Here is a 20982-nt window from a genome sequence, read left to right as displayed (position 1 = left end):
GGAGGGCCTTCCAGTCATAGGGTGAGAAGCAGGAGCACAGACCCAGGAGTCAGGAGCACTTAAGTGCCAGTCACTGTATTCGACTCAGTGGACAGCAAGATAAAAAGGAATCTTTTTTACAGGTTATGGAATTCAGCCCATTTGAACTCTTCCTTTACTGTATCTTTTCTGAGTGTTTGCTGATTTTAGAAACTACTCATGCTTCAGCTCATTTTCTGTAACGTTTGTGGTTTTTCTCTATAACCTTCCTCCCTCTGCAGTTTCTGCTTGTCTTGAATAGTTTATTTTGCAGGCAGGCAGAGATCTGGGTATATTAAGTACTTCCTTTGTGTTTTTCTTGAACAGTGTGAATATTGTAGCTTAAGTAGTTAAGAAGTTATTGCTGCTGCCTGTAGGTTGAATAAAGTTGAATAGATAATCAGTTTCCTGATTAATTGTAATGATGTTTCCAGATGTTTAACATTACAAATTGATTTAAAAAAAATGATCACAGCATCAACTTCCATTGAAAGCTCATAGCACTTTGCTGCCTTTTTCCTTTATATTTTTGGTTCTACTGATTTCTCCATCTATTGAATTATAAACTTTTGGAGAGCAACTGCTTCTGACTCATCTTTATCTCCCTTCCCAGGGCCAAAAAGTGTCTTGACAATCATTTCATGTTTGTTGAGTGAAGTTAAGTTTTTTAGGTGATATGTATCTGTGCTTACCATTGTCTTTGCTCATGTTTTTCTTCTTATTTTTGGTGGTACTAGGGTTTGAATTTAGGAGCCTCATACTTGCTAGGCAGGTGCTCTACCACTTGAGCCATGCCTCCATCCCTTTTTGCTTTAGGTGTTTTCTGGATAAGGTCTTGAGTTTATTTTCCCTTGCCTGACACCTCCTGTTTATGCTTCTTGGATAGCTGGGATAAAAGGTGGATCCATTTCCAGCTTTTATTGATTGAGATGGAGTTCTCCCTAATTTTTTGGCCCATCTGGCCTCTAACAGGAATTGATCTTCACCTCCCAGGTAGCACAGATGTGAGCCACTGTACCTGGCTGGTTGTATTTTTCTCCATAGTACTTTAGTGTATCTTACTTATTATATGTGGTACCTGGTATTGTTTAACATACACACAGTAATATTCAGTTTATACTTACAGAACATAGCAGTTATAGCTCAGTATTTTGTTAATAGCATTGTCACTATGGACATACAGTAGACATCCACTTTTCCTGTGAGCAAAACTTACTTAAGGTTTCTGAAGCCTACCCAAACAGACTATACTGATTTGGCAACTACTATGGTCTTTGCTCTTGATTTCTCTTGTCTTTCAATGGGTGTTTTGATTTGGAAACAGTTTTCAGTCTCAATTCTTGTGTTTTCCTGCAAAGTTCATCCTGACATGTGCCTGTGACTGCCATGCTCACCTTACTCCCACTGTACCCAGTTCTGATTGCACTTTGTTTCAATCCGTGAATAGTTTTAAAGTACTGGTACCTTGAACTCATTTCTCTGAGAATTAGCAAATTAATAAAGTGTACGTTTATATGTTACAAGTATAATAAGCATAAGTTTACATTAGTAAAGAAGTATAGGTACTACTATAAAATTTTCAAATGTAAATTTAAAAAAAATTTTAAATTGCAGCCTAGAGGTAATCGAAAATATGGTGCATCATTTATCATCACAAAAGCAATTAGAGGTAAGTAGAGTTTACTTTTCTGTAGTTAGTGGACAGTGTTTCCCCATTTCATTCATAACTGTGTAAATTTAGAAAGTTTAGAGTTTTTTTTTTTTTGCAGTACTGAGGTTTGACCTCAGGGCCTTTGCTTGCTAGGCAAGTGCTCTGCTACTTGAACTAGACCCCCAACTCATTAAAACCTCTTAGATTAAATTTGACATCTTAAACCACTTTTACTTTTTGTAGTTAGGAAATATTTCAAAGTTTTGAATAATGTACAAATTTATAATTTAATGTAAGCAAATATATAACTGTAAAAGTTAAAGTATATATTAGGTTATTCTCATTTTCAGAGTTGTAGTCTCAATGTTTTGTTTTTTAATGACTCACTTTGCATTGTATTTTAAATTTGTTATCTGTAAACCTAATTTGAAAACCACTCTTAAAAGACAGTTGATTTATACTTCACTTTGCTGTTTCTTTTTTATTACAGATCATTTATTATTTTTCCGCCAATACATCTGGTACAGGTGAGCCTTCAATTCTTCATGGAAGCAGTATGAACATGAAATACATTATTATTATATCTGTGATTTCAGTTTCATAATCAAATTCCAGATCATGATATAGACACTGGCATTCAGGCGAACCTGGTTTCTGAAGCAAACATGTCAAACATTTTGGCATAAACTGAGGATATCTCAGTAGCTTTGGTAATTTTTAGTCCCTTAATCATTATTAAGATCATCTCTGGACAATTTCTGCTTCCTCTGATGAGGGTTCTCAGTGCTGTCTCAAATGCCCACATGATGGGTCTGTGGCTTCCATGTCTGTTAAAGAGCATTTTTGTTTTTGTTGCATCAACTCTCCTGGGGTCAACACCCAGTTGCTGTGCATTGGATAAGGTTCTTCAGGTTTAGGTCTTAAGTACTTTTTAATTCTTTAAGTGTTGAGTACATATTTAGGCATGATGCTGATTTTTAGTTTTAAAAGGAGCAGAGAAATAAGTATTCGAATAAAGGATATAATTCTGCTTTTAGGAATGTGTAGGAATTGTTTTATAAAGTTTTTTACTACAGATTGCTTTTTTCCTAATCTTGAAATTAAAAGCTCCAGAGATAATACAGTTCTATAAAAGAGACCTTTGCTCTTCTCCAGGACTCACTGCAATGCTTTTATCTTGTGGATGTGTGTATAAATGTATGTACATATATATATTCATATTTAGATTTCTTTATTTAATTTTGTCTTTTTTGGGGGGATTACAGTGTGATAGAGATGAGTGAGGAAAGAGGGTAGAATATAGAGGAGATCCTGAACATTCCGTGTAGGGTGGGAGAAAATATGTCTGCTCAGGTTGCTGCTTGACAGTCCCTTTTGTTATCCCTTTTGTCAGGAGAGAGGGCTCAAAAACAGCTGACTGTAACACAAGCCTTGTCCTGTAATATGAGCACCTTCATGTCGGGCAGCAGTAGCTATCATTCTGTCTCTTTCCTCCTGAGGAGTCTTCTTCCTTGAATTAGCGACATCCATCATTGTACAAGTTGTGGATGCTACATAAATTATTGTTTGATCCTCCTCATAATAGTGTTATTTTCAAAAACATTGTACTTTAACTAGCGCTCTTGAGTTTTAGCTAAAGGTTTTGAGGCCCAATATTTATTATGAGTGGCTTGTCCTTTTTTTAAAAAAAGTTTCTTTTCATTTAATTTAAAATATTATAAGCATAATGAAAATTATAGCTCAGATAATAAACCTATTTATATATGATTTGTATCTATATTTGAATTAAAGAGGTGGTTGTTATTTTGCCACATTTGCTTCAGGTACTCCTTTCTTTTTATGTGAAATGTTTTATCTCAGATCCTATCCCTCCCATATTTTTCCTCTCTCTTCTCTTTTAGAGGTAAGTATCATCCTGGTAGATGGTGTTCACATGTATTTTTCCTGTCTTTATTATATTTCTGTAGCTTTCTTGGTGTTAAATATTTTGTAATAAAAATGAGCATAAATGTACCAAATTTACATTACATTTTTCTTCTGTTTGTTTGTTTTGGTGGGACTGGAGTTTGAACTCAGGGCTTCAGACTTGCCAAGCAGGCTCTCTACCACTGGTCTGGTGAGCCACTCCACCAGACCATATGGCTCTGGTTATTTTGGAGATGGGGATCTCACAAACTGTTTGCCCAGGCTGGCTTCAAACTGGATCCTTCTGATCTCAAGTTCCCAAGTAGCTAGGATTATAGGCATGAGCCACCAGTGCTTGGCTCATTACTAATTTTTACTGTGCTGTGGTTTCAATAATGTGTTGTGCTCTCTTTTCCTTTTCTTTATGTTATTTCCTGTTTCTTGATTTCTTCAGGTATTCCTCAGGTTTGTTGTGTCTTTTGACTCACTCATGGTGGATAGTTTCCTAATATCTTTAAAACATTTTTTGGCCACCTATTCTTTATAATCCTAATGTCTTTTGAAAATGATTTTATTGTGAATTCATGCTTGGGGATTAGTGCATTGCATGAGTAAGGTAAAATGGCAGTCAGATTTGCATTTAGTGGGCTCTTTGGGCTTTAAATTTTTGATAGGAGGTTTCATTCTCATCTTCTGTAGACCAGATTCCAGGCAGAGATAAGAGCCCTTAAAGTCTCTGGGCTGTCAGTGAGATGTTTCTTATTCTCCTTCTTGGGCTGGAGTGGTTCTTGCACATGCAGGAGTCTCACTTCCAACTCCTGCCCTCTCTGGCCCAATAGCTTGTTTCCTTTCCTGTACATTAAGTCCTGTTTGGGGATCCTGTCTTTTTCCTTGCCCAGTTCCAGCTTTTGATTACCTTTCCACTGCTAGGAAGTTTCCTTCTCTTTTTTTTTTTTTTTTTTTGGTTTGAGCTCCATAGTAGAATTTATTTCTGTTACAGTTGAGTTGGGATTTCTAGATGACCACAGCAGAAATTGTCTGGTATAAGCTCACTGTGCTCTGTAATTGGCATTCTAGGTAATCTTTTTTCCTGAAAAGTACATAAAATTTATACCTTTGAACATACCATCAGGTTTTCTGGAAATAGAGAAATGGGTATGGCCAAATTTCAAATGTCAAATGAGTAACTTTTGTTTTTGGGTTTGTTAATGTTCAAGTTTTATATTCTAATGGAGAACATCCTCTCTCTCTAGACATGTTTGGTGTTTGTAATATTTGCTTACCCATGCGGGATTTCATGATCAGATTTTCAGCTAACTGATGTGTTATGGTTTCAGCCCTGCACCTTTTTTGCTCCCTGATGGACTGGTTCGCTTGGTTAACAAACAGATAAACTGGCATTTGGTCCTTGCAAGGTTAGTATGTGTAAAATTCATGTTTTTCTATCTCAGTTAGCCTTTAAATTTCATTAAGGACATTAATTTTGGGGTCCTTATAGTTTGCCTTTTTAAACAAGTTTTTGGTGATGGTACTGGGGATTGAACTCAGGGCCTCATGTTTGCTATGCAAGCGCTCTACCACATGAGCACTTGAGTATGTTTTTCAGATAGGGTTTTATGCTTTTGCCCCAGCTGGCCTCAGGCTTCAGTCCTCCTATTGCTGTCTCAGTGTAGCTGGGATTACATAGTAGTGGCCACTCCTGGCTTTGAGATCGGGTTTCGCTAATGTTTTCCTGGGCTATCCTTGGACCATGATGCTCCTTTCTCCATTTCCTGAGTAGCTGGGATTAGAGGGGTGTACTGCTGTATCTAGCTGGGATCCTTATAGCGTTCATTCTCACTTTTTGATGTATGTAAATTCCCTTTTTTACTTACACAAAAGTATTGTTTAAACATGTTATTCAATCTGTATTGAGTCATTTTCTATGCTTTTGTGCATATATACTTACCTAATTATAAAGGTCAAATGATGGATAATTAAAGCAAAATAATTCAAAAATTCAGAAATGATTTTTTTTCTTTTTTTTTTTTTCCTGGAAAAACAACAAGCAGGGTTTTTTATTCCAGTGCAGTAAACATCATTCTGTATCATTCATTTTAATACCCTGGACAAATGTTTTAATAGTGAGTTATTGCATAGACCCTGAAAAGGTTATTAGATACTTTGCTTTTTAACACAATTCTTTTACAACAGACCATTCCAGAAATATGTTTTGTCTTAAATTAAATTAAGCTAAAGAAAATAATTAAAAGTCCAATGAATTGCCTACTTACCTAAAAAACAAAGGAATAGAAAACTGTTCAGAAATTTAACTGGAAAGGTTAAAAAATAAAAGTACTATTCAATTAATGGGATCTAAATGGCAAGTAGAATATTAGGACTATTGTTTAAAAGTAATATTACTTTTACAATCATTGTTAACATTTCTGGTTGAAAACAACTTTCTTAAAATTATTTTAGCGAAACTTTGGAACATTAGTGTGCATTTACTTACATACAAAGGTTGATTACTCACAATAATATTTGTGAAGAAAATACATTGTAAGGCAATTGCCAAGAATTTTACGTAAAATCATTTGTTGCATACTCTGTGGAACCTAACTAGATTACTTATTCAAAGATGAGAGTTCTTCCAATAAAACCCCTTTATTTTACCCAGAAGAGTAGCTGATACTTTTGGAGAAAGAACTTTAGACTTTGTAAAACAGCCTTTTAGCCTGTACAGAGGATAGTCTGGTTATTTAGTTGGATGAGGCCTTTGTACTGTGTGATCTTGTTTTCCACCCTTCACCTCCACCATCTCCATGGAAGACCATGGGAAGGGATAGGGTAAAGCTGAGAATCAAAAGGTTTCAAAGAGGTCCTGAGTTCTAGATGGAGTTATGTCTGCTTTCAGCTGTGACTCATTTAAAAATATTTAGAATCTGCACAAATAGCTTCAAAATGAAAAAGCTTTAAAGTGAAAATATTTTTCTAGTATTTCTACCATTCAATGGATGGTGTTATGGATGGAATATTTGTGCCCCTCCTCCACAAGTTCATATGTTGATGCCAGACTTCAGTGTGACAGTAGTTGGGGGTGGAGACTCTTCCAGGAGTAATTCAGATGCAAGGAGATTGTAATGGTGGAATTCCTGATTTGAAAGAATTAGTGTCAACAGAGAGTTCACACTTTCTCTCTTGTGCATATGTGTAAAATGTAGTGAGGATGCAGCTGTTTAGAAACCAAGAAGAGAGCCCTCTCCAGAAATAAGATTGACCAACACCTCAATCATGGACTTCTAGCCTTCAAAATTGTGAGAAAATTAATTTATGTTGTTTAAGCCATCAAGCCCATTTTATTTTGTTATTATGGCCAGAGAAGACTAACATAGATGATATTTGTGTAGGGTAGTGACACAGCAGGCATAAGGAGTTTTCCATAGGGATTGTGATACTTATGTGGGAGATTTGGTATTAGAAAATCCTAATTTCTCCATGTCTGGTTGCTACATTGGGCCTACCACAGAACAGCTACCGTTCAAAAATGATTTTAACTTCTTAAAATAATTCCACCTGTGTTGAAATCTGCTACAAGTATTCATGATAGTTGTTTTTTTTTTCTTCCTCTTTTTATCATATAAAAGCAATGGAAAGCTTTTGGCTGCTGTTCAGGATCAGTGTGTGGAGATCAGGTAATTGTTAATATTATTCATATGTAAGTTTTGAGAAAAATATTATTTGATATGCAAGAACTGAGATTTTAATCTTTATAGAGGTAACATATTTAAAAAGATTTACTCTTAAATCACTTAATTGTGTGAAGTGTCATGTACCGCTCTGTGAACAGTGCTTTCTCAGAGTAGTCTGTCTTTTTACTTTCCCATCACTGCTGTCTCCTGAGAAGTTTTACTTTCTTTGTGAATACGCTTATATTCCAGAACTCTGGAAATCACTCTCGTTTGACTAGTTACTGCTCTGTCTCTCAGCTAAACAAACAGATGCTCAGGAAAATGCAAACAGGATGGGACAGCTTTGCTTTGTTGGCACAATGTTGCAGGCTACAAATGGGTGTGTGAAGAAAGGCTGGTGCTATTATCTGTTTGCTCAAGACAGTCAGCAGTACTAAGCACTCATCTAAGATTTCATAAGCTGAGCTTTCCAGGTGTTTTATTTTTAAACAATACACAGGTTATGAAAGAAACAGCAACAATTGCAACTAACTCAGTGAAACTAGTTCATTCTTTGGGAAATTTGCAACAGCATACTAAATGTGTGGCATTTGTAAAATTGAAGGATGTTCCTTTTTCCAGACAAGGCCTGACTCTCAGTTTTCAAAAGATAAGCAAAGAGGAAGAAATTTCAAGATATCTAGATACTAGTTGAAAAGTTTTTCTGCTAGTTTTCTTGATTAAAATAGTATTGCAGTGTACCCTTTGTATCCATGGGTTTATGGTTCCCAGGAGATGGCCACTGAAAAAAGCTAGAAATGCTCAGGATGCATAGAGTTTAGTTCTACATCACAACTGCTTGATTGGTTTTTCCCATAATGCTACTCCACTTTTGCTAAAGGCATGTTTGCCTTTCAACAAATCTAAAATTTTCTCTTTATTACTTCCATTAAGCACATTAACTTTTACTTTGCTTTTTTTTGTTCCATTTGCTTTATGGGAGGCATGTTTTCACAAAATTAAAGGGAGGGAAATACTTAGCAATCACACAATGATTTAACTGCAACTTTGATAATCTGGGACTGACTGAGAGCTTTTCCACATCAACTGAGCTGTGTAATGGGTACGTGAGAATGGAAGATTTTTGTTTTTGAAATTTCTTTTGATTTTATTTATTTATTATTCTTTTTGGACCACACTTGGTCAAAGCTGTGTGTAATAAATCCACAAATAAGGTAGGCCTACCTTCGTGATCATTCAGCTGCTATCACACTGGTTTCAGTTTTCTGTTTATGGCACCTCCCCCCCACTTACCAAACAGAACTGGATCCTTCAACTTGTGGGGGAGTAAACAGAGGTCTTCCCCATCTGGGCACTGGCCTGCAGTAGGGAGGCCTTCTGACCTCTCTTATAACCACCAGGGTAACAATGATAGCAGTGATGGTAGTGGTGGCAGCCTTTCAAACCTAAATCACCTAACTTGATGCTTTTCAACAGCATCATTAAGCAGCAGAATGGCACAATGTTTGAATTTACATTGCTCATAGGAATGGGCTAGTACCTCCTACTCCGTTCATGGCAATAATGTGAAGTGTGTCTGTTTGAGAAGTGTGCCCATGGTACGACTTACTTATGAACAGCAGTTAGTAGGCAAATTATTTCCACCCTTTTCCATGAAAAGAGAATACTTAGGAAATAACTTTAGGTGTTGGTATTCAATACAGATATTTAGCCTAGGAGGGAATTTGACCAACGAACTTGTTAATGAAAATTTTGATATAATGTGTATTATATCTGGAGAGTTTTGTGGTGAGAAGTCAACTCCATTAGGAAGCTTTTTGAGAACATACCCTGTATTGGTCTCTTCTTCCCACCACACATTGATCAAGTACCAATCATTTAAGCACCTGTAACAGTCAAGACATTTCTCTATTACTATTCTTAGTGATAGGCAGATAGTGCTATCTTGTCAGGCATTGTTGTAAGTGCCTTACACGTGTTAACTTGTCCAGCTCTGACAGAAGTCTTGTGAGGTTGCAGGCATTGCTGTTTCTCACTATGTTAGAAATGAGGAATCACATACAATATGGTTAAATAACCTGCCTAAGGATTTGAAATCAGCTCTAACCACAAACCTGTATTACATTGCATTCATGGTGTGCTTAGCCTTAGCTGCTGTGTGTTTCTCCTGTTATGTTCAGGACCACTGCTTTGCATAACTCCAACCTGTGCTACGTACCAGGAATTCAGTGTGAATGGGATCTGGAGTCTGCTGCTCTGATTATATTGTGTGTTCCTTGCAGGCAGGGATTGTCCCTTTTGCCCAGCATGTTGTATTTCCACCAGATAATAGGAATTGATAGTTTGTCCCACGGATAAGTGGGGCATTTTTGAATAGGGGAAACAGATGCAGAGTGGGCATAGCTTACTGCATTGCTTGCAGTTGGCATACATTGTTTTTGTTGAGTGAATATAAGCACACTGACTTTGTAGTAACCTAAAAGGAAGGCTTTTTGAACAAAGCTGTGGAATGATCAGTAAAGAAAAAGGACAAGGGAAATCCCCGAAGTAAACTCTGAGTAGTGGTTATTCTTGAATTTTTATTTTGTTTTTTGATTTCCAGACAGGGTCTTCCTATGCAGCTAGGCTGGCCTGGAACTCGCAAACTTCCTGCCTCAGCCTCCCCAGTGGTGTGTGCCACCATGCCTGTCTATCTTTGAATTTAAAGACATTTGTTCTTTCTGTTTCATTTGTTCTTTCTTCACCACAGTGAAGAGCATGTGCAATGCAAGATTGGCTGAATAGTAAGGGTAGTAGGCACTCAGTAGGTAGTTAGTATACATTTGTTGATTGAATTAGACTATGAAAGATAATTTTAGTATCTCAGGTCATTATCTGCTTTTAGGGATCAGTTATAAGGAGAAAATGGTCTTTGAGAAAATAAAAATGAAAAGCTAAAACACAGTTCAATTTATCTATTAGCATATATTAGTTGTCAGGGGGAATTCGTTGTGACATTTGCATATATGCTTGTAATATATCTTAGTTAGATTTACCCCCTCCATCATTCTCCCTTATCCTTCTTCCTCTCCCCTTTCTTAGAACACTTTCAACAAGTTTCATTGTTCTATTTTCATACATGTACATGAAGTACATGTACTATATTTGCCCTCCTTCTCCCTCTTCATTTTCCCTCCCTCCTCTCACTGGTATCCACCCCCAGAGAGGACCTGTTTTACCTTCTTGACCTTCATTTTTTTAAGTGTATGTTGATTGTTCAAGGGGGTTTCACCTTGATATTTCATACACATATATATCATACTTAGATTAACCCCCCCATTGCTAACTTCTCTATTGCCCTACTCCCCTGTGATTCAGCATTTTCAGTGTATTTCGTTATACTGTCTTCAAATTCAGATGCAATGTATTTCAAGACCATTCACACCCTGTCATTCTCTTTTTCTCTCCCACTTCCCTGTAGTCTCCTCGTACAGATCACAGTTTAATTTTTTGAGACAGCTTTGCATTTTGCCGTAGTCCTTGGAATGCTGTTTTATTTCTGTGGTGAGGTGTAAATGGCATTAATCGTGTGCTCTAATATGATATCTTTAACCTGCTTATGCAAGGGGCTGCCTACGGATAAAAACTGCTTGTGAATTGCTTCTTTCATTTGTAATTTGGCAGCAGCTACAGACTATAAATTGTTAATATGTGTTTCCTTATTTCCTAAATAGTGGCATAATGATTTCTTGTGATTATGGACTGTTAGAAATATGGGGACTAATTAGAAGCTATCATAAAACATTAAAATAACAGACACTTAAGAAAAAGGCATATAAATTCCCCACCAATGTTTGCTTAACTATTCTAAGTGAAAAAGTTCTGTGTGAAGTTTTTTTTAAGGTACTTCTGGGGTTTGAACTCTGGGCTTCATACTGTACTTCCTGGTTAGGCACTTAACCACTTGAGCCACAACCCTGCCCTTTGTGAGGTTTTAACACAACCAAATATCTCTTTTCTTCCTGTTCCCGAGAAAAATAGCAACAGTTATTTAATAATTATATTAAGAGTGAAAATAATGAAATTTACAAATGTGTCATTTAATCCTTTCTCTAAGCTGTGTGAGGGCGATGCTATCCTATTTTATTTATTTATCTTTCATTCCTTTTTAAATTATATTGTTCTACTGGGGGTACATTGTGACATTTATAAAAGTTTCTACAATATATCATAGTTGGTTTCATCCCCTCCATCATTCTTATTTATCTCCTCCCCCCATTCTTAGAATAGTTCTGACAGGTCTCATTTTTCCATTTTCATACAGGAGTATACAATATTTCCACTACATTCAGCCTCCTTCACCCTTTTCATATATCCTCCCCACTCCACTAGTACCAGCCCCCAGACATGACCTGTTTTACCTTCCTGGTCTCTATTACTGTTTTATTTAAAGGAAAGTGAAACTTAGGTTAAATCCTTTGTGTGGGTTACATGGATAGAATTGTAACCAGGTCAGCTTCACTTCAAAGACTATCTTTTTTCTGCTGTATTCCACTTAGAACCTGAAATAGTCCAGGGCCTGAAGGAAATTTATTCTCATATTTATAATTATCTTTAGTAATAATATAACAGTTTTTAAAGACTGGCTAGAAATATTAAGAATCTTTAAAAATTGTTTAGAAAGTAATGCTTAGTCTTCTTAGAAACACTAGAAAATACAGTTAAGTATATAAAATCACCTATTACTCTGCTGTCCAGAGTGTTATACTATTAATATTGTAGCATGTGTTCTTTGAAACTTTTATATCTGCATATGTGTGTATAATATGTATTTTTAGTGAATATCATATGTTTTGAGAATGAACTTTTTTTTTTGGTGGTACTGTGGTTTGAACCTAGGGCCTCATGCTTCCTAGGCAGGCATTCTGTCACTTTAGCCACTCTGTAACAATATCGTATTTTCTGTATGATACCAACTTGTGAATTCCTTCTGTGATCCCTTAATTTGTATCCTTTTTTCTTGATAACCTTTGAAAATTAATGTATCATGAACATCTTTCCATGTCACATCATACCTGCATGTTTCATAGTAGGCACTTAGAAAAATTTAATGAATCTCCTTGTACTGTGTATGTTTTTCTCTTATGAATTGGACTGCATTGGTTTCCTTGAAGTCTTATAAATCGGTAATTGCTTTTTGGGGATAACTATAAAAGTGGGATTGCTAGGTCAAATGCTATAGAAATTTACATTTTAGATAATTGTTATTAAAATATTTTTTAGGTGACTTACCAGTTTTCATTTTTAAACATAGTTTATAAAAATTATACTACTTTGATATGTTTTTTGAGATCACAGATTTTAAATAGGCCACTGATTTAAATATGGTGACCTATTTAGGCTATTTGACTTATTAAAATAAGACTTTTTTTTATTAAGTGATCAAACCTTATAATATGATATAAACTAGTGGTTCTTAACTACATCAATCTGTGGAGCTTCAAAAAATACATTTTGCTTGGGCTCCATCCCAGATTTACTGAATCAGAACCTTTGGCAATGTGGGCCAGATATTTCTATCGTTAAAAGACCATGCTTAAATTCACTTAAGCTGTATCACTGTATTTCTGGCAAAGCCCCTCTTCTGAGGCAATAAGAAGGGTGGATGAAAATATTGTCACTAATGAGTCTTATTTGAGGAGCAAAGTCATCTTTGTAACAGAAGGAATGATTTATTATTGCATATAAATGCTGTCTTGTTCACAGTATCTCTGATATTTCATAGATTATACAACAGTGTTGTTTAAACACTGTTAGAGTAAAACTATTGTCTTGATTTTGCAGATCTGCAAAAGATGATTTCACATCTGTTATTGGGAAATGTCAAGGTAAGAGTTCAAAGTATTTAAAAAATTAAAATTTCAAATGTACAATGATTTATGATGTTTCTTTAGAGTAGATATTAAATAAGTATTTATTAATAAAAGATTATGACTGCTAAAATAATTTGAAAAGTTGTAACTGATTTTTCTTAGTGCCTTAAACATTGTGTTTTAAGATATGCATTTTGGAGGGATTTGAAATTTAAACTGTGTTCTAAAAAAGTCTTAGCCAGTTTTGGAATAAAGTATTTGTAAGTATAGTTTTTTGTTTTGAAATCAGTGCAGAAATAAATACTGAGTTATAAGTCCAGAGTTGTTAATATATAAACTTGTAAAAAAGACTGAGATTTGGTCATTCTGTGATATATTCAGCAAAAATTTAGTGAGTGTACCTATGTGGATGAACTGTTTTATTGGGCACTTCTAGTGTGATTGTGAGTGAAAAGGCATGGTCCTATGTGAGGCCCATAGATAGTCAAATATATAATTACAAACTTTGACAAATCCAATTAGGATACACATAGTACACAGTGAGACTTTTTAACCAGGAATATGATATGAAGTTGTTGAGGAAAAGTTGCCTTTGGAAAGCAACCTTAAGCAGGAGAAGTCAGGAAAAGGCAGGGGCAGTATTTCAGTCTGCAGGAGCAATGCATAAAAAACACAGAAGAAACCTTGACTGGGCAAATAATTAGGAGGGTGATATTAGGTAAATGCATTTATTACCTATATCTTATTTGTAGGACCTGCAGTTCTGTTTTCTGACCTTGAGTTAACTGTGTAGCAGTTGTAGGAATCAGAGTGGTAATCACAATGACAAATTTTTAGTGTCCTTATTGTGTGCCTGGGGCTGTATTTAGTGCTTTACATGCATTTTCTCCCTTCATTGAAAGAAAACAGCATTAGGATTAAAATAAATATTTGGTAGTGGAGGAGAGTGAGGAGGAGGAAAGCCCTGATAATTTTAGTAATTGCACAGTGGTAGTAATGCAGAGGATTCCCCACTCCCTTGTAGAAGCACAGTTCTTAAGTTCTTGTCAAATGCACTCTTATTAGCCTAAAGCCAATTCCTCCTCATTGTTGTCATTGTCACCCATCTAGATATGGTCAGGAGATTAAAAATCAAATATTTAAGATTTCTGAGTTCCCATATGAATGGTGACATTAATTCTATTAGTCATCAGTCATTATTCTTACGCATCTTCACATATACAAGTGGATAAGGTAGTAATAGAGTTCATATGGAGTCATTGTCGTCTTTGTAGTAACATAATTTACTAGTGGATGTAACACTTCCTACATACTTATGTAAGGGTAGCTCCCTTTTTATAATCTGTTCCTTCTGCTCTGTTCCCAGGATGGTTGCCAAAGCTAAAAACTAGAAATTTTTCTTTTCTGCTTTCTTTCTATGACAGATGTTTATCAAGCAGCCCCTGTGTACCTGGAGCTGTCTTAGGCACTATGTATATGTGCCCGGTAGGATATAGGCTACCTAGATTTAGGAGTTTGCAGTCCATCTGAGAAGAGAGCAAGAATAAACAATGCATTGTAACTGTACTAAGTGTCACAATGGAGAAGAGTCATGATTAACTTAACTTTACCAAGTCCTGGGAGTCTGTTTTATCAATTCGTGTTCCCCACTTCTGTATTTCAGCCTTTACAGCTCTAGTTCAGGTTCTTAACACTTTTTACTTGCTTTATTCCAGCATCCTGCTAATGAAGTTTTCTTTTGTATGCCCTTCACTAATACACACTTTGCACTCCTTGTAAATTGATTATTTTATTTTATTTTGTTTGGTGCTGTTGATCAAATCCAGGCCTCGTGAATGCTAAGCAGGTGTTCTACACACCCCAGTCCCAAATTGATACTTTTTAAAAATGGGGATTCTATCAGATTATCCTTCACATCTGGCTCTGTTGCTTTCTACATAGGTGGGGCATAGTAGAAGGAAGTTAAGTCATTAGGGGTGTGCCATTGAAGGGGTTATTGGGACTCTGGCTGCTTTCTCTCTGTCCTTTTTTTACTTCCTGGCCACCATTAGGTAACTAGCTTTGCTCCACCATGTGCTCCCTGCAAGAGTGTTTTACCTTCCTACAGGCCCAAAGAAATGGTTAAATGACCATGGACTGAAACCTCTGAAGTCCAGAGCCAAAATAAATCTTCATTGTAAGTTGATTATCTCAGGTATTTTGTGACAGTGACAGCCAATAATATGCTCTGAGCCTCACTTTTATTATTTGTAATATGTTCACAATTTTATAGATTGAGATACAGAGAGATTATATGAGGTCATATATGCAAAATTTCATTCAGTGTCTGACACATCTTAAGTACTTAGATGATGTTAAGCTATCACTATCTTCACTTACTGTAATTCTTTCTAAATCTCTTAATTGATTGCTACCAACTGTGTAATACAATTCATAGTTTTTTTTTTTTTTTAAGTGGGACTGGGGTTTGAACTCAACTCTTTGTACTTGCAAAGCAGGTGCTCTACTGATTGAGGCACATCTCCAGTCCATTTTGCTCTCGTTATTTTGGAGATGGTGGTGGTGGGGTCTCAAGAACTACTTGCCCAGGCTGGTCTCGAACTACAGTCCTCCCTGATCTCAGTCCCCCAGGTAGCTAGGATAACAGGTGTCAGTCACTGGTGCCTGGCTTATTTCATATTTTCTAATTCAGGATACAAAACCTTTCACTGTCAGCCTGTCCATCCCATGAGAGTGCTCTGTCATATGTCCTGTGTGCCAGTGCAAAGCAGTGTGAATTTCCTCACCTCTTTGTGCTTTTATAGTTCCTTCAGTCTAGAAGCTCCTATCTTTACATTGAGTTAATTCATCCTGTATATGTTAGGTCAAGGATCAGATCTTTTGAAAAACCTTTCCTCCCCTCTTCATGATTCCCTTGTACGCGTTTGTGTCTACATCTCAACACTCACTGTAGTCTACTTTCCTTTTTCAGTTGTTGATTTGATTCCCAATTAGACTGTAAATTCTTTGAAGACAGAGCTTCTGTCTTACTTAATTCCTTTTTATTCTTTGTGTGTGTGTGTGTATACATATATATATATGTGTGTACCCATACCATGAATGGAACAATATGTAGATTAGAAGCCCTTTTGGCATAGCATCCTTTTGAGTGTAACACTAGGAGAGGTAGTGTATAAGTGTGAATATCTAAAACTTGGAGCTGTACATTTTCTGAACTTAGCTCCTGTGGTTTACTCACCAGTGCTTATTAAAGTAGACTAGAGCTAGTTTAAATAATATGTAAATATCATGAAGTCCCCAGAAAACTAATGTGAGATATTCCAGTGCAGCTCTTTTGCTGGCTGGAGGTCTGGGGGCATGAGGTGAGCTGCTGAGGAGTATGCTAAGTGTGCTGGAATGTTGTAGGTGTTCAGGTTCTTTTGAGCTTTGGCATTAGACACCTGCTCTTAGCCAGTAAGTAAACTGAGAAATCTATAAGTTCACTTGAAAATGGGAAGCTTAACTGCTCTGTATTTCATACAAATTATATTTGTTAGAATTTTTAGTGTGTACAGTTAATGTGGCAGCATAGATGAGATAATGCTTTGAGAACTAATGTTTTATTTTGTTGGCTTCTGAATGTGTGAATTTATGACCTTAATGCTGCATTAATGGCTTCTTTCCATTTCATATAATGTGAGGTAATGATCATTTGCTTATTACATGACTCATCTTTATGGGAATAACTCCCATATGCCAAATGATATTTCATGTGTATGCCTGGAGAAAAGGAGCCAGGTTGTTGTTAATGCATTTCTGAAACTACATATTGCAGAATCTGCAAACTGAAATAGGAGCTATTTGGTTCCACTTTGATATTTTTCAATTATTGTTTTATAAAAGATAGGCCATTTGAGAATGTTTTAAATGTAGATTGCAACTTGTTTTGGCCCTGTTTGCCAGGCCATTTACAGTAATTCAGTCTTCTCTTTCTGTCTTACATAATGACCTAAAAAATAGCACATGGAATGAGACTTTTTTAGAGCTGTTTTTTATTAAGAGATTTTTGTCATATTTCTGAATTTGAAATACCATAAACCAGAGTTCCCTTGCCTATGGTAGGAATGCCTGTCAGTCCTCCAGTGACTAGTGCAGGCACTTCACAGCCTGTGATCCACTAGTTGCCACCGGCTTTCAGCAGCCTCATCATTTACTGTTAGGTACCATGCAAGTGTGATTTGTCTTTTTTGATTTTTTTTTTAAGTCTGCTTGACATGGAAAAGACTGAGAAGCATAGATTATATGAGGTGCCCAGACTTTGAAATGAAACATTTCATTTTTATTTCGGTGATTCAGGATCCTTAGATTATACTAACCATTTTCCCCTTTTTGTATTTTTAAAGAAAATATTTTTTTTTCTTAATGAAAAAGTAAGACACCTTCTTATTAGAAACTAGGAATGAGCAAGAGTAGAAATAAAAATAAACATACCATCAAGAGGTAAATACCATCAGCATTTTATTACTTATTCTTTCAGATATTTTTTCTATAGTACCTGTTACTGTAGATATTCTCTACAAAAGTAAAATGTTTTGTCATTTGCCTTCTTCATCTTTTCAACCTGAAGTTTAACAAGGACTTCCCAAATTATCTTTCTTGATCTTTTCTACTGGATAATATCCCAGGTATTAGGGCACAGGTTTTCAAATGACTCAGATAATTTAGAAGGTGTCTATAAATTTAATTTTTGAGTAGCAAGCAACTTAGTACTGTATTTGATTCTACAAGATAAACAAAACCATTATCAGGCTGCCATGCAGATAATTGTGTGTTGTAACATAGGATCTGACTAATGGGTCTGTATTCATGAGGGATATTGGAATAGAGATTGTTTTCTTACAATGGCTTTCTGGTTTGGTATTGGAATACTGCTGCTCTCAAAATAGGAGTTAGCAAGTGTTTCCTCCCTTTTTTATTTTCTGAAAGAAGTTGTGTAGGATTGGAATTATTTCTTCATTAAATATTGGATAAAATTCAGAGAAACTTGAAATTTTCTTTGTAAATACATTTTAAATTAATTAAATTGAAAAAACTGATGCAGAATACTTTTCAGATCTTTAGTCTTTCATGGAACTTTTCTCTGAGGTGTAGAATTTATTGGCTTAAAGTTGTTTATAATCTTTGCTATTATTCTTTCGCTGTCCATTGGCTCTGTACTAATGTCCCCTCTGTTGTAACTTAGGTTCTTTTTCTCTTTCTCAGGCCAGAGTTTTATCAAGTTCTTGATATTCTTCAGTAATAGAATTTTAGATTTTTATTGATTTTTTTTGTTTATTTTCCTTAAACTTTGTTCTTTTCTTTCTCTTGTATATTGGGTTTAAGTTCCTCTCATTTTTTTAGATGGAAGATAGAAGTTTGAATAATGAACTTTAAACATTTTTTCTCATATAAGCATTTAAAGTTATTCTAATAGAAGCATCTATTTCTTTTTTATATATAATTTAATTTTGTTGTCAGAAGAGACACATAAGCATTATTTTAGCCTTTTTCATTTATTCAGGTCAACAAATGGTCTGTCTTCATAAATGTTCCATATACCTTTTAAGGAATTTGATTCCTGGATATGTTATAGTCATTGGGTGTAGTGTTTTATAATGTTGAGGTGGGTGATGGTGCTGTTCAAATTCTCATATCCTTACTGATTTTTTCTCTGTAGTTGTTGTATCAATTCCTGAAAGAAGGGTTGAAATTTCTAGGTATAATTATATGTGTATATTTTTAACCATTTAGTTCTGTCAGTGTTTTTGTGTATTTAGAAACCCTGTTTTTTAGGTGCATGTACATAGAGGATTGTTTTGTTTTCTTGATAAGATGTCTCCTTACCATGATGAGCTGTATCTTTATATCACCAGTAATACTCCCATCTAGACATCTGTTTTGTTTAATATTAATATAGCAAATTTAGTTTTTTTATAATTAACATTTGTATGGTGTATTTTTTCCTCTCCCTTTGTGTTTAATCTGTATATTTAGATTTAATGTACATCTCTGGTAGAAAGTGTATAATTGGGCCTTGCTTTTTTTTTTTTTCCATTTTAGCAATTTCTGTCATTTAATTGGTATGCTTAGAACATTTACACTTACCATGTTGTTGATCTGGATAGGATTAATTCTGTCTGCTCATTTGTTTTTCTGTTTGCTCCACTATTTTCAGTTTCCTTTTTTTTCACATCTTTTCATTTAATTGATTACTTTTATTCCATTTTTATCTCACTGGTAGCTTGTTAGCAGTATAGATTTGCATTATATTTTAACATCTGCTTTCTGCTTTAGGATTTACAATGTGCATTTTAAAATTATTACAGCATACATCCATTCTTCCCTACTTCTTAGTACTATTGTGATTATTTCTGCATAAGTTAACCATCCATGATATATTGTTATTATTTTTGCTTTAAACTTTCATGTATCTTTTGATAATTTTTTTTCAAATACTTTATGAGATTAAAAAGAAAGGAAAATATTTTATATTTACCTGTTTTCCATTTTTACCTCTCTCTGTGTATATGTAAAATTGAGTTTCCATTTGATAGTATTTTCCTTCAGCTTGAAGAATTTACTTAACATTTCTCTTAATCCCAAGTTGTTGATGACAATTTTTCACATTGTTCAAACCATCCTTTTTTACCTTTGTTAATTCTAACTTGTCCCTGTTTTCCCCTTCCTTCCTTCTTTCAGCCTTTCCTCTCCTTCCTTCCTCTCCCTTCCTCTCCCCTCTGGTTCCTCCTTTTTCTTTCTTTCTTGGACTGGGGTTTGAACTTAGGGCTTCCCACTTGCAAAGCAAGTGCTCTACCATTTGAGCCACACATCTAGTTCATTTTGTTCTGGTTATTTTGGAGATGGGGGTCTCGAGAACTGTTTGCCCAGGCTGGCCTTGAACTGCAGTCCTCCTGATCTCAGCCTCCCAAGTAGCTAGGATTACAGGTGTGAGCAAGAGGTGCCTGGTATCCTTTTATTTTCAGCCATTTGATGATGCCATTGACTTTTTGACCAAAAAATTAGTTGTCAGTTCCTTTATTGTTGTTTCCCTGTAAAAATTGTGTCCTTTTCTTCTATTTTTCTCTCTATTAGTGGTTTCTAAAAGTTTGACAATCATGTTTCTTTTAATGGCTTTTCCTGCTTTTGGTTCATTGAGTCTCTTAGATCAGTAAATTTGTAGATTTCATCACATTTGCAAAATTTGTGACCATTATTTAAAATTTAAATAAAATTTTCTGATGCAGTCAGGTTTTCCTGTCCTCTGGTACTGCGAGTTTATGTTTTGTAGACTGGTTGTGACTGTTTCACTGGTCACTAGTGTTCTATTATATTTTTTAGGCTTTTTCCACCACTCTTCAGTTTGAATAGTTTCTGTGGCTGTGTTTTAAATGTGGAAGCTTACATGTTTTTCTTTTGCAGTGTTTGATTTGATTTTAAGTCTAGCCAATAAATTTTTAAAATTTCAGACATTGTCTTTTTCATTTCTAAAATTTGATAATTTTATAGTTTCTATCAGGTTCTATTGAGAATCTCTACTGGTTTTTGGTGGTACTGGGGTTAGAACTCAGGGCTTTGCACTTGCTAGGTGGGCATTCTACCACTTGAGTCATGCCTCCAGCCAATAAAATAAGTGATTTGAAATAGCATGGTGACATTTTAGGAGTTCCCATTGGAACTCAAGACACCCGACAAGATTTGAGAAAAAAATCTTAATTGTAGCTGTACTCATATGTGAATGTTATTTCTGCTCAATCAATAAGTAGTTCATAGCTATAACTAGATATCTCTTCTGTTATAATGTCCTTCTACTTGGTGTAAACATTTGTTCAGAGAGGTTTCTTTTTCCTGCTGCTGATGTGATTCTAGT

General features: G+C 35.4%; 1 protein-coding gene across 2 annotated transcripts in view; it reads left to right on the top strand.

Annotated features, from left to right (window-relative positions):
• The window catches only part of Nbas (NBAS subunit of NRZ tethering complex), a 361792-nt gene that overhangs the window by 817 nt on the left and 339993 nt on the right, over positions 1-20982 (top strand). For both annotated transcript variants that reach the window (XM_020168280.2, XM_074049201.1), the window contains exons 2-6: positions 1633-1687; positions 2160-2196; positions 4912-4989; positions 7201-7248; positions 13069-13112. In XM_020168280.2, the coding sequence (XP_020023869.2) occupies positions 1633-1687; positions 2160-2196; positions 4912-4989; positions 7201-7248; positions 13069-13112 (262 nt within the window). The remainder of the gene's footprint in view (positions 1-1632; positions 1688-2159; positions 2197-4911; positions 4990-7200; positions 7249-13068; positions 13113-20982) is intronic.

Source organism: Castor canadensis, chromosome 12 (assembly GCF_047511655.1).
Source record: "Castor canadensis chromosome 12, mCasCan1.hap1v2, whole genome shotgun sequence".
In the NCBI taxonomy this organism is placed as follows: Eukaryota; Metazoa; Chordata; class Mammalia; order Rodentia; family Castoridae; genus Castor; species Castor canadensis.
Note: the sequence above shows the minus strand (reverse complement) of the source record. Positions and strands in the feature narration are given on the sequence as shown.